This window comes from Centroberyx affinis, unplaced genomic scaffold, assembly GCF_046629955.1.
Source record: "Centroberyx affinis isolate AG114_WGS23_722 - 3 ecotype Tasmania unplaced genomic scaffold, CSIRO-AGI_Caff_v1 ptg001450l_1, whole genome shotgun sequence".
NCBI classification, from domain to species: domain Eukaryota; kingdom Metazoa; phylum Chordata; class Actinopteri; order Beryciformes; family Berycidae; genus Centroberyx; species Centroberyx affinis.
The window spans coordinates 115,872-130,000 of record NW_027279924.1 but is presented as its reverse complement, the minus strand read 5'-3'; the positions used below and the strand labels follow the sequence as shown (position 1 = coordinate 130,000).

The following is a 14,129-nucleotide window of genomic DNA, read 5'->3' as shown; positions in this document are numbered from 1 at the left end:
GCAGATAAGATGGCAGCAGACCAGAAGATCTCACCCATCAGTGCAGGTATGAAGAGCAGACCGCCCATGCGTTTCCCATACAGCTGCTGGAACGGGTCCAACATGGTAACGTAACCCCGTGAGCGCATGGGCTTGGCGAAAAAAAGACCACCTGGGACAAGAGCGCACAGTTTTCAGGCAATATAACACCTCACGTTTATTTAACTTTCAACAGCTGAAATGTCTAAATTGACTGGTGGACATGAAGAGAAATATGTTGCGCCACTCACCCACAACAAGACTCAGCGCGTATCCAAAAGGAGCTTGTGCCCAAGCCAGGCCATAATCCGGCAGGTACACATACTCAGCTGTGCCGTTAATGTATCCTCCTCCAACCCAGGTTGCTACAATGTCAAAAGTAGAGAAATTCGTTGAAGGGTAAGAATAATCAATTTGGCATAGCCTACTGTAAGTTTGAATGAAAATCACTTCTAGAGAAAGCATATACTGCAACGATATAAATTCAAACAAGTCCTTCAGTCTATACTGAGTGTTAAAATCTATTTTTGCTTTTAAAACAAGTGGAAAATCTACCAATGGGTTTATAATTTAACTTGTTCCCAATGAAAATCCAATCGTTTCAAGAATTTTCTTGAATCAAGGGTCACATTGGAGCGATCTGCCTTATTCTGCCTTATTCTGCCTTGGTACAAAATGTTGGCACGTTTCTAAAAAAAAAACAATTAATTAACAAATTGAATTATCTCACCCCAGTGGCAGCTGTCTTTTCACTTCAGGAGAACAAGACTAAATGAATCGAATGTCTGAATCGGAAATTATGACTTGTTTAGACTGACATATTTTTTCTTTGTCTTATTATTTTCCTGTTAACTTGAAGTGAGTGTTTTAAGCGCTTATTTTGAAGGCTCGTTATTCTGATGCCTCCTCTAAATTTCGGTCAGAATGAAAATCCAGTGTTATTGAGTGAGAAACACAGACTTGTCACTTAACTAACCTGTCATGGTAAATCCACCGACGAACAACCCTATGTCTCTCCCGCCGACCATGATGGTTTCGCTGCGGTCGGTGCCCTCCGCCTCCCCAGAGTGCTTGTTCTTCCATGCCGCCCAGATGCCCACGAAGAGGATGAGGAGATAGAAGAACGCGATAGCCACAAGCCCCTCTACATGGATGGTCATTGTCGCACCGGTCTTCCGCTAGGAACGGGATGGCATGGAGACCTGCTTGGCGCACAGAGAGGAGAGGATCATCCAGGGCCCTCAATGCACTAAACCCCAAGATATGGCAAAGTGCAAAGCATATAATATAAGCAAAACTTCGAAACCTGCTTATATCGACTAGATTTTTGCATGGTGTCAAGTGGACAAATTACGGATGACTGTCAAGGATATCAGTTCATGTTATTTGGTTCATGTGAAAATGTTTTGGACATAAGCACAGAAAAAAAGGTTATTCAAAGGTTCGATGTTAGGGCGGTGGTTCTATATTAAAAATAATGCTTAAACGGTCTGATTTGTGAAAAAAAAGGCACATATGGAGACCTTGTGTTAAGAGTGAAGGTCACCAAACTGTCTTGCTACGCACAGAGCTTAGAGGGAAGGTTGGTCCTGAAAGTTCTCCTGATGTGTTTTTCAAAATATGACTTCCAAACAGATTTTCTGGCGATTTTTGGTCGACCTTTGTTCTCCAATATCATGACAATGAATGTGAAAATGAAATGAAACGAAAACTAGAAGTTCAAATGTATACTCTCTGGAAAGTGCCATACCTTGCCGAATCCAATTAACGCCCAAGTAAATTGCCTAATCTCCTAAAATAATCACTAAAAATGAAATTCATCTGTCAATAATTGTAATTTTGCTAATTTCTACGGTCACTCATCAGTGGTGGTCGTTTTCGGTCCGGCCATTTACCTTTTCTATTAGACATGGCTGCGCGTAAAAATCAAATTACGCACAGCGTTCACGACATAAATGTGATCACTTTAAACTTCAAAACGTTCCTATAATCCAAATAATGTTCCAAAACTGTATTGTCACCTAAAGATCTCCAGTTTGGTCATGTGCGCTTTAATAAAGATATCGGTTAAGTCTGCTCAAACCTGATATGAATGTTGTGTGATTTCACGCACAGGCTGCCTAAACATTGATAAACACCGGAAAAAACTTACCTTAAGTATTTCTAGAGTCATGTGCTGTGGCACTTGAGGCGGAAAACTCCTTCAGAACAGTGAGTAGAGTGAGTGTCCTTATGGAAATGTGAAGAACTGTGTACCCGCTCTGCACCGCGATGAACCATCAAATAAAAGCTTGGAGAGGTCTCCCATGTGACTCACTGTGGCTTATAAGGGGCCAGGTGCCGTCAGATGACTGATAAGCACGTCAGAGGAAACTGAACGTCCCTCTTACAATGCATGGAAACGCGTCACTGTACTATATAGCTGATGGTGCTATAAGCGTATCTGACCGGAGGAAGACGGAGAGAGAGGGGGTGAGCTTCCTTTACTGGATAACGGAATGGGAATTTTCAGTGTCTTTTTCTTTTTTTAAATCACAGATTGAATAATAACATGAATTTCAGAATCTTATTATTTTTGGAAGACTCAAGAAAGTCAACATTGCCTTTATTCTGATTCATGCTTCATCTCTTCATAGCGCAGCGCGTAACCTGTCAATTACGTCCATATTTCCATGTGGCCTCTTCATCTTTGTCATTCTCTCCTCAGCCTGCACTTTACTTGGGCCGCTGCCGGTTACTGCACGAACGCAATTAACTTTGGCCACAGCAACCTCTTCTGGGTGATTGAGGGGGACGAACGAAGTCTGTCTTGTCGTCCTCTTAGGAAAGATGTCAGGAACATTTTTTTGAATAACTCTTTTAGTAACTTTTAGTCATACATTTTAAATGAGAGTCTCTGCAGTTTTACTCAGATTTACAGCAGTAATTCTACTTCTACAAAGGTAAAAATTTCAAAGTAACTTCTACTTGAATAGGATATTTTTGGTGGGCCTTTTGCCATTTTCTGGATAATGGACATATTTCCTCCACATATATGATGTTAAAATGCATGCAAATGTATTTTATATGTGAAAGAATCGAAGAGAGTTTGCCGCTTTTTTGGAAAAAACGCACAAATAAACAAATAAACACCCCTTAAAGATTCGTAGACTAAAATGCTCCTCCCCACCTGTGAGCAATTAAAATTTTAAAGCGAGTATCTGCCACTTTCCCATCGGTATATATCAATGAGCTGTGTCTACTTAATGGCCTCGTCTGCCTGAAGTCGTTTAATTTATTCTTGTCAAAACTGACAGGCATCCAATTAGGATGGATCCGTGTGTGCTGAAGAGCAGCAGAGAGAGATTTAATGATATAGACCTAGTCTAGCTTTAGGAAATCAAAAATCCCTGTCGCGCGCACACACACTCACAATGTGTAACCACACACACACACACACACACACACACACACACACACACACACACACACACAAACAGTGCTCTGAATCCAAAGCTATGAGGAAGTTATCTACTGCAGAGGGCTGAGTAAGCTGTTCACTCATCAAGTGAAAGGAAGATAGGCCAAGTCAACGCGCACAGCGCCGCATGTTGGTAAGGAACCATAACTGTTTCAGCACCATGGATAGAGGCCGTCAGTTTAATGGCGGGCTTATCTGCTGGAAGGCCTGCATTGTTAGGAAATGCATGAATTTTTCTATTATATTATATTATAGGAACAACAACAAAAACTATTTGATTCTGGGTTATTAGTCACACTCCCCAACGAAGATGTGTGGCCGAAAAGCATCTGAGTTCTTTTTAATGTTCAATAGAACCATGCCAGATTAATAAAGAATGATGATGTGGCTTTAAATGTTAAATTGTGTTTAATGCTATCAAATCTTTTTGAATACATTACAGTTTCACTGTTTGGCAGCTGTGGGATGTCGACTTGTGTGAAATGCTAAATTTCTTGTGGGGCCTTCTGACTCCCATTCAATTTTCATCAGTAAGTCACAGAACACAAAAATACAAATAACAAAAAAGAAATCCTAATACAATTTGAAAAGTTGAACAATAGCTTAGTAGGAATAAAACTAGCATTACATAAGTGTTTTTGATTGAAGTACGCAAAATAAACAGCTGACAATTGATAACACACTATTTACTGATGGTGAAATCTTGAACATCAGAAGATTGTTAGACTGGTTTCTAATTGAATGTTTGACAGATGGCTGCCACATGACCCTGACACTTCTCAAGATACACACTACAACTGAGCCAGTATTTATGGGCTGATGGTCCTAATCACGTACACATCCTCATTAGTCGAGTAATCACATCAACAAATACACCATGACTTAGAAAAAAGCATAAACTAACAAACATGTTGCATAACATATCAGAAACCACATAGACATCCTCATAATTTGTATGAGTGAATGTTCACAATTATCGTTAACCAAACAAATCAACTGTAGAGGGACCCAAGGACTAATGAGCAGCTGTTGCTGGCAGAACCCAGCATGTTTGACAGAGAGAGAGAGAGAGAGAGAGAGAGAGAGAGAGAGAGAGAGAGAGAGGGAGAGAGAGAGAGAGAGAGAGAGAGAGAGAGATGTTTTCTTACAAGAGATTGGGCATACAGGAGAAGCTACCAAAGTCTTTTTCTTTTTCACAGCTTTATTCTTTAACAATGAATACACGTACAATGTAATGAATACAATATATACAGCTCATTTGATGATGTAGTTTGTCTGAATTGGTAACTTCTGTGGTATTGAATTCTGGTCTGAAAGTGCTGGGTGTGTGTTGGTGTCTGGAATGCTGTAATCAGTGTAAACTGGGATGGGAATATGAAAGTTGCTGAAACACCTCCCAGTTGATCATTATTGTTAAATAACTAAAAGTGACAAACTAAAACCTAACTTCTGAGTGCAGGAATGCAGAATATTTTACATAATTACTGTGGTCCCCTTAAGCAAAGTTCTTCATCCCTTAAAATCCAGTGATTCGTACTCAAGATTTGAAAGCAAAGTCCCTTCCAAAACAAGACATAGGTGAGCTTAAAAATCCTAAAGCTGCTTCAGTGACAGCGAACGAGAGATTGACAATATCCAGTAACTCAAAATGATTCTGTTAGGATTCGCCTTATTTCTCTGGTTTGTAGTTTTGGTAGAGATTGGTTGTTCTTCACAATGACTAGACTAAGATCATAGGAATAACACAGAAGCAGAGTCTTGAATAAACCTTGTGTCCAAAAAGTCAGGTTTTTAGAACGTGAGAAAAACTGATTTCCCCATTGCCTCATTGTCAAAGAGGGGAGACAAAAACGACGGCCGACAAAAACAGAAAACAATATAAATGGAAATACAAGGTTTCTGAAGGACATCCAAACATAAATTCAGTTTTGCAGTCATGTTTCCTTTTATATGCACCTCTCTCTACATTTAATAAACATATTGTAAACACAATATTACTTCTCTACATTTACACACAAACTGCAAGCCCTGGCAACAGCCATATTAGAAATAAGAATTTGAAAAAATTTGTAATAGCTTTGTGTAGACCTTTACAATTGTAAAACTCGATTCTAAATTAGGGATGAGGAACCCTGATGGCGGTGAGGCTTGAAAAGTTCCTGCAGTGAAAGCATGAACATAAGTGATGTAATATGTTTGTTATTGAATGGAATATTACCATTCAATGGTAGTCAATGCTGGGACAATTTGATGCAAAAGATTCACAAGACACTCACCAATTCTGCCTTATGAAGCCAAAAGCAGTAACTGTGTTAGTGAAATAGTGGATAACAAACAACATGAGATAAGACATAAGCACACCACAGAGGAAATGTAATAGACAACTTTTTGACAAATTTTCAATTTCTGCTTTTTGCCTTTGCTGGACAGGATTATTGAAATTGCAATACTTTTAATTTAGTAAAATGATTACAGGGCAATTACTTGAATACCAACTAAATAAACAGACTTTAGTGTGACAGCATTCTCACAGCTGTCCTACACTAAACAATGCTTAATAGTTTGATAAGATACCATGTCACTGTAAGAAATAGACCTGCCATGGTGTGTTGTACTGTTGATGCAGTGGATGCTGAATCCTATCTTTATTGCTTCATCAATGAATTAAGGCATTTACTGTATGAAAACACTAACTGAAAATTATATTTGTAGAGAGAAGTTATATTTTTTCATGACTAGCATGACAGTCATTTTATGACAGTCATTTTATTTATCAATAGTTCCAGCTAAGGGAAACAACTATTTATGACATCTGAGCTTCAAGTAACAACATTAATAGACAAAATCTATTAAGCTCCTGAAAACATTCAGTTGGTTACAATTTCCAATCTTCAGAACAAAACATATTTGTCCATAGCTCATCAAAAAAGACACAACTATTAATAAGACATATAGTACATGAAGTGAGCTGCATGAAGTATTAGCTGCAGTAAAGATAGTGATAGTGAGATGGATCTATATGCCAAGTATGAGAATGGCGGTGGTGCACTGGAAAGCACAATAAAAATTATCATATGGATGGAAATTGGATCTCCAAAGAAAATCTCAAATTCTTATTTCTCTTGCCTCTTGGGGCTTCCGTATACAGCAGCTTAAACCATTTTGTACTGAACTTTTGTGCTATTTTGCCCCATCTGTATGCTTCCTATTAGCTTAGCACCACCTGTGGATACATTTTGTCATTGTTGTCAGCTATTACCAGAGAACCAAAACATGCATTAAGATTTCCCTTAGACCACAGACACCAAAGAACCATCTAACTACCCTGTTAAAAACATTACACTTTTCCACAGTACCTCTGAAAACAGGGTCAGCCCTTCTTTCCCACACATAGTTCAATCTTTGGCATGTGGTGTCAATTTGCGTATATGTGTGTGTGTGTGTGCGTGTGTTTACACTGGGGATTAGTAAAAGGCTCTTCTGTCGTTATGGATCCGATGATGCTGCTACTTCCACCATATCACTCCACTAGGCCTTCACGTTCTCATTGTTCTGATTTGATCTGGAAAACACAAGTGACAAATGCATAAGAAAAACACATACTGTAAATTAACCATGTCAGCCTCATTCATGAGTCATTGTCTCTCGTGATGGAGGGATAGTAATGTTCTTTATTTACCACTGCTTTTCTGGTTTTATTATTTTTCTGCATGTTGAGAAATCTGTTGCACATGTTGTAATATACTGCACACTATTTAGCATTAAAATAGTATGCCTTAATTTAGAACAGTTACATAGGGTTCTGTCTCAAAATTCCATCCTGAGTGGCGCTCAACTTTCTTGAGCATACAGCTCAGTTGTATGTCATGACACTTTGGGGGTGGCCAACTTGCCATGCCGTGTGGTTAAGAAAATAAATGGGAATACTGTTTCTATTCAGATCAAGTCACATCCACACAGCCTTCAAACACAAGGAGGCCCATAAGTGTACTTGGTATCAGAGCACCTTGGGCCAAAAGTCAATGATCGACTTTGCAGTTGTTGCATCGGCCTGAGGCCACATGTACTGGACACTTGGGTGAAGAGATTGTCATGGTGGCATCTCAAGAACCTGCTGGTGGACAGCAGTGAGGGAGGCTGTCAAGCTGAAGAAAGTGGCTTCAGGCCTGGATGGCACAGAGAACCACTGCAGATGGGTACCGGCAGGCCAAAAAGGCTTCAGCTGCTGTGGTTGAAGAAGCAAGACCCTGGGTGTGGGAGGAGTTTGAAGTGGCTATAGAGAATGACTTTCAGGTGGATTCAAAGAGGTTCCCGCAAGCCATTCAGCGACTCGGGGAAGGACAGGGGAAGGCAGGACATCTCTCAGGCTGTTCTCAGCAGGTGTGGGGAAAAGCTGACCTTGACTGGGGACATTATCGGAGGGGGGGAGGAACACTTTGAGGAACTCCAAAACCCGACAGACACAAACTCTGTTCAGTAAGCAGTGCTGGAAGATTCTGGAGGGTCTAAACCCATCTTGTTGACAGAGGTCACTGAGGTACGTAGTTATCAAGCAACATGGTGGAAAGGCACCAGTGGTGAATGAGATCGGTCCTGAAATACTGAGGGCTCTGAACATTGTTGGGTTGTTGTGGTTGATTCAATGTCATGTGGATTTTGAGAGCAGTGGCTCTCAACTGGCAGACAGGGCTGGTGGTCCCAATATTTTTAAAAAAAGGAGACCAGAGGATGTGTTCCAACTATTGAGGATCACTCTGCTCAGCTTCCCTTGGAGAGCCTATGTAATGGTCACTTTGCTAATCTTGTCTGCATTTGCTTTGTGGACTTGGACAAGGCCTATGACTGTGTTCCCTAAGATATCCTGTGGGAGGTAATGCAGGAGCTTGGGCTGCCAGGTTAGGTGCTACAAGTCAGTTGGTACTTATACACTCTGTGAGAGTTGTGTTCACATTCTTGGCATCAAACCAAGCTCATTCAAGGTGGGCTTCAGACACCAAGGTCTGGAGAGCGTCCACTTCGGTGACATTAGGGTGGCATCCCTGCTGTTAGCAGATGATTTCATCCTTTTGCCCCCATCAGACTGTGATCTCTGATGTGAATTGAAGCAGTTTACTGTTGGAAGTGACATGATCAGGATGAGGGTGGGCACTTCCAAATATGAGACCATGGTTCTCTCCTGGAAAAAGGTGGCCTGTCCCATTCAGGCAGGGAGTGAGCAAGTGGAAGAGTTCAGTTTCTCAGGGTATTATTACGAGTGAGGGTAAAAGTGATCATGAGATTGACCACCGGTTAGGTGCAGTGGGTGTAGTAATGCGGGCGTTGTATTGGACTGTTGTGGTAATGAGAAAGCTGAGCCACAGAGCAACCCTTTCAATTTACCAATCGATGTTTGTTCCCAACCCTTATCTACGGTCACAAGCTTTGGGTAGTGAACTGGGTAGTGAGACTGAAGAAAAAAGCGGCCTAAATGAGGTCTGTCTGCATGGTAGCTGGGTTCACTCTCTGTGACAAGGTGAGGAGCTCAGCGATATGGGAGGACCACAGTCATGCTGCTTGTCCTCTGCATTTAGAGGCTCCAGTTGAGGTGGGTTGGATACCTAGTAAGGATGCTGACTGGGAGGAGGCCCTAGGGCAGACCCAAGACATGTTGAAGGGACTACATCTCCCAGCTGGCCTGGGAGAGCTTTGGGATCCCGAAGGAGCTAGAGGAAGTTGTTGGGGAAAAGGATGTTCAGGCTGCTCTGCTTTCCCTGTTGCCACTGTGACTCTGACCCAGATAAGTGGCAAGAAAATGGGTGGATGGAGTTATTAGCTTGAAGAGGAATGTTACCCACTGCAATGGCATATCAGAGGGGTTCGCACCTTGCACTATAAAGTTGGTTCATTTGCAAGAGGAAAGTCCAAACCATTTGTCAATACATTTCAAAATGGTATTCTGAACTAAAGCCCAATGGCTCAGTCAGCTAAAGTAAGAGTCTAAAAGGTCAGTGGAGAGGAGTATAATGGAGGGGGCAAGGTAAAATTAGAGGAGATCTTTACGTGATGTTTTACACAGCATAACTACACAGCAATGCAATAATACAGCACAAACACAACAGCCAATACTCACTGTGAAATTTGATCTATGGAGGGATTTAAATAAGAAAGAATAAAACACAATAAAAGAAAAGAACAATGATGTTGTGGATGCCGTGGATCAGAATGCTCTTTGCAGATTAAATAACAAACTATGTTATGTATACCTTCCTGTCAAATAAATAAACTGGGATGATATCAAGAACACATAATGAGAATTTTGTATGTGCCAAAATATAATGGTAATAAAAAAATAAAAAAAAAATAACAATCATGAATTCTACAAATGAGATAAAGTGGGGAAAGGATGTTAGATGTTGGAAATGAGGATGGACAAATAAGGCAATTTTAACTATGTGATAGAATCTGAAAATTAAATTCATCATTAAACATTACACAATCAGAAATACCTAAACTGACCTGACCAACAATACCAATTCACATAGGACAATTTGTGATTGCATCGTGTTTTGTGTAACAAGATATTTAAATTATGGAATTACAAAAGATACGTTATATGCATTGTGGGTTTGGAAACTGGCTTGTGATACACTTACTACTAAGTAACAATGGTCTTGCTTGCAGTGTCTAACAATAGCTTTGGCTAAACTCGACTCTTCAACAAAAGACCTATTCATAATATAGTGTAAATTGCCATTGTTTTCATTCATTTCAGTATATTAACAGGTGACATTTAGATGCGTTAGCTTAGTTTACTTAGTTGACTTAATATATGACAGGAACGGATGGGTGCTTGTCTCTTGCCATCAAAGTTAATTTCAAAGCAAATTTGGGTCTTAGTTCTGCTTACAGTAAAAAAAAAAATGTTTTTGTTTTTTTTCATGGGAGATTTTTAACAGTCACATACGAAATTTAGGGAAAAGCTGATATTGTGACTACACTGAACAGTGAACCAAATATTGTCTACCCAAATGAACTGTGAACTCTGCACACCATTACTTCCCCACTTCTTAGGATATGATCTTCATCATTCACATGTTAACTCTTATCTTACCTTGCAGCCAGTCGACCCCCTCTTGTAAACCTTCTCCTTTCAGAGCGTCACTGGCACTGAAACATATCAACAGGTCACATTAGAGGACTGCTTTGCCATATGGGAATTCCAATCCTGCTATATTTACTATTAAAGGAACAGTTCACCCCAAAACAAAAGTTCTGTTTTACTCAGTGATGTACTCACTCCCATGTCAGTCAAAACTTTTCAACATCACACGTAGTCTTATGAACTTCAATGATGTTTCGTTTGAGTTGAGGGTAAGTAAATAATTACAGATTTTTCAGTTTGGGGTGAACTATTCCTTTAAGGAAAACTGATGTCATCCATGTGGTTGTTACTGCATGTGCATGTGCATGTTTGTGTGTGTGTGTGTGTGTGTGTGTGTGTGTGTGTGTGTGTGTGTGTGTGTGTGTGTGTGTGTGTGTGTGTGTGTGTGTACATGCAACAGTGTGCACGGTTTCAGACCACATTACAATTAATCATTGATAATTGGATCAACAGTCTCAGACACACAGCATTCTCGGCACACAGCCATAAGTAAGCAAATAAGCATGCATGTGTGTTCATACCAGATGTGCCAGGGTTTGTCTTTCATGTTCTCCAGACAGAGCAGCTGTGAGACCTTGACTGAAGAAAGAGCATCCCTCACATCCATCTTGTTGGCAAAGAACAAGATGGGGATCCTCCTGTGTTTAATGTCTGTAGTGAGAGCAAGAGAAACAATATGGGCAAGTTTTAATGTCATTAGCAATTTCATTCAGTTCAACTAATGAGAAACAAAGTGGAATTGTGGAACTAAGACAACATGGGAAAAGAAGCTTAATAAAATAGATATAAGTTCACAGTACAATAGAAAAAAGATAGAAAAAGCCACGAGAAAGAGATGTCACAGCATAGCATTAGCTGGGCTGGGACTCAAACCCATGCAGGCACAAGTTGAAGAATAATGAATGACACCAATTCACCTGGATGATTTAATAATGTGTCCAGTTCTTCTTTGGCCACTACCATCCTCAACTTGTCTGCACTATCAATGACAAATATGATGGCTTGACCCTCCCTGAGAATATAAGGAGATCAGAGGTGTTACAGTGAAACAAAGCCAATCAATACGCAAACAAAATACATCAACTGTATACAGGTCAAAGTGTTTCCTGTGCCATCGGGGCACTCACTTGTAGTAATGTTCCCACAGGTTTCTGTATCTGCCTTGGCCTGACATGTCAAACACTGTGAAGGAAAGACTGAAGAGAAGAGAAGTTAAAAGAGAAATTAAAAAGGTAAAAAAGGTAAAGTTACATGAGACAGACAAATACAATTGTACAAAAGGTGGCCAAGCATTCCTTGGACTATCAGTTCCATTTCCAACTGGTTGTTGAATCATGGGTAGCTACCTTGATGTCTTGAACTTCTCTATGCTGAAGCCAATGGTTGGGACGATATCTTGTGTCTGGGCCTGTGAGACAAATTAAGAGTTTGTTTAAAAATCTAAATGCAGAGTACAGATTAGAAATATGTCTAAAATGATAATATGGAATAGGGATGTGTACAACGTAAAATTGATACAACTGGTTTATTATTTGTTGTCTGACAACAAATAATACACACATGCCACATGTGTCTGTGTGTGTGTATAACATTTCTAATATTATTCATGATTATGCTACTTGAATACTGAACGTAACATCACTGTAGCAAACTACTGATAGACTTACATTGGAGGGTTTGAGGTGGTTGATGATGGTGGTTTTGCCACTGTTGTCCAGCCCCAGACAGAGCACATTCACTTCCTTCTTCTTCAACCCCAGCAATCCTGCTAGCCTGTCAAACAGCCCCATTGGCTAGCCAGCTACCATTAGCTGTCTGTCTGATCTTCCTGCAAAGAAAAGAAATGTTGTACGATAAACATACCTAAAACAGAATTTGCATGGGTTACTTCTTTGATCCTGGAAAGTTCAAACAATGCTTCACATAAACGCCTCATGAAGCCAGAAACCACAGAAGCATGTTTCTATTTTGTTGTCATCAATTTTGGATTATTAGAAAAATGTATCTTACTGACCACCTGTTTGTGATCAATCTCTTACTGATACCTGAAAACTGAAACTAATAAAATATTGACAACTTTTAGATTCCTAGATTCCAGTATTATGAGATGGGCATGTGTTTTTGATGGGCGCAGGGCAGCCCCGGATTCAGAGTTTTTGAATTAATGCATCCACAGTCAAAGCTGCAACTCACAATCAATGTCGGAGGTATTGGATTAGTCTTAGCTCCCTTGTTCTTGTTCTTAGCACTGGTGCAAACTTGGTCATGTTCCATGTACAGTCCACACATCTAACGACACTAACATACACCAGCCATTATCATAGAGAGAGTCTTTTCCCTTGTTAGGTTTTACGCTAAGGGGATAAAAGCAGCTCTGTCAAGCATGTCATCGTGTAACATCATCTGGTGCCTTGGTCAGATACCAAAAATTACCGCCTGAAGCTTTTGGTTAGCCCCTTTATCTACGCATTAAATTGTTTCACTGTTCAATAGGCAGCAGCTGAAAAGCACATTTGCAGATCCAAGCTTTCCTAAAAACTTACTGTGGTTTACTTTCACAATAACGTTAGTTAAGCTAACGTTAATGTTATTTCCCATAGGAAAAGTAACGCGTTTCTTAACTTAACGTAGCTCATTGTATGAACACTTACCACGCCAACATTAGCTAGATAAGTTAATGTTAGTTGTTATTAACTGTTAGCTTTAGCTACCATGCTTAATGGTTCTGACCTAACTAATCTTGTTATGCTACTGTTACTAGCTAGTATTTGCTAACGTTAAGCCACGGTTACCAAGCTAACCCATTCTCCACGGCGCTAGACATCACCGTATTCACGAGCTTGCAAGGTTAACATGAACAGTATTCACAAATACCGTTGATGGATGAGATGACACGAAGAAAAAGGATGTTGATCACCGTTAACACCTAACGTTGGCTAACGAGTTAGCTTGTTAGCTGACGATATCGCTAACGTTAGCTTGCCTTATCCACCACTCCAAAAGTCATTTTACCTGTAATGAATCCTAGTGATCTTGCTTCCAAGATGCATTCAACAGTCTGCCCTTGGTTCCATAAACAAACCGCGTCAAGCCAACGTCTCATTCATTTCTCTTCCACTCCTGTTTCAGCCTGTGGACAAATTTATTTACACCGTGTTGCCTGGAGACGAAGGTGTGCTGTGCTCACTCACGTTCGCCATCTAGAGGCACATTTTATACTGTAGCTAGGCTGACTGATTTTGTGCCTTGATTCAGTAGCAAAAAGCAAGTGAAACACAATCATTATCCATATAATTATTTAGTAAACAGATATGCTGCTTTATATGGCAATACCAGGGCCGTCCATCTTGAAGTCATAAGAGGCTGTAGGCTACTGTTTTGCACTGTACTGTTACCAATGTACTATTGTACGGCTTGCATTATATCTTTAATATAAACATAAACTAGACATACTACATACAATCTCTAATTCTACAGATAAAACAAAATGTGTGTGCTACTTAATTTGCA

At 40.1% G+C, this 14,129-nt stretch overlaps 2 protein-coding genes across 3 annotated transcripts in view; both read right to left on the bottom strand.

Moving 5' to 3' along the window:
- The window catches only part of slc5a7a (solute carrier family 5 member 7a), a 4,906-nt gene extending 3,728 nt beyond the window's left edge, over positions 1–1,178 (bottom strand). Inside the window, exons 1-3 of the mRNA XM_071526751.1 lie at positions 995–1,178; positions 270–383; positions 1–151 (exon numbers count right to left, since the gene is read on the bottom strand). The exon at positions 1–151 is cut by the window's left edge and continues 5 nt beyond it. Coding sequence (XP_071382852.1) covers positions 1–151; positions 270–383; positions 995–1,178 — 449 coding nt within the window. The remainder of the gene's footprint in view (positions 152–269; positions 384–994) is intronic.
- A 3,527-nt stretch (positions 1,179–4,705) lies between these two features.
- On the bottom strand, positions 4,706–13,739 carry arl6 (ARF like GTPase 6). Of its 2 annotated transcripts, XM_071526750.1 has the most exons (9): positions 13,632–13,739; positions 12,287–12,447; positions 11,966–12,027; positions 11,747–11,815; positions 11,537–11,631; positions 11,141–11,270; positions 10,569–10,624; positions 9,588–9,600; positions 4,706–7,040 (listed from the first exon to the last, which is right to left on the bottom strand). In XM_071526750.1, exons 2-9 carry the CDS (start codon positions 12,407–12,409, stop codon positions 7,007–7,009), a joined length of 582 nt encoding a protein of 193 aa, XP_071382851.1. In that variant the 5' UTR covers positions 12,410–12,447; positions 13,632–13,739; the 3' UTR covers positions 4,706–7,006. The 2 variants fall into 2 exon arrangements, with proteins under 2 accessions (XP_071382851.1, XP_071382850.1); XM_071526749.1 differs by lacking the exon at positions 9,588–9,600.
- Positions 13,740–14,129: the final 390 nt, after the last annotated feature.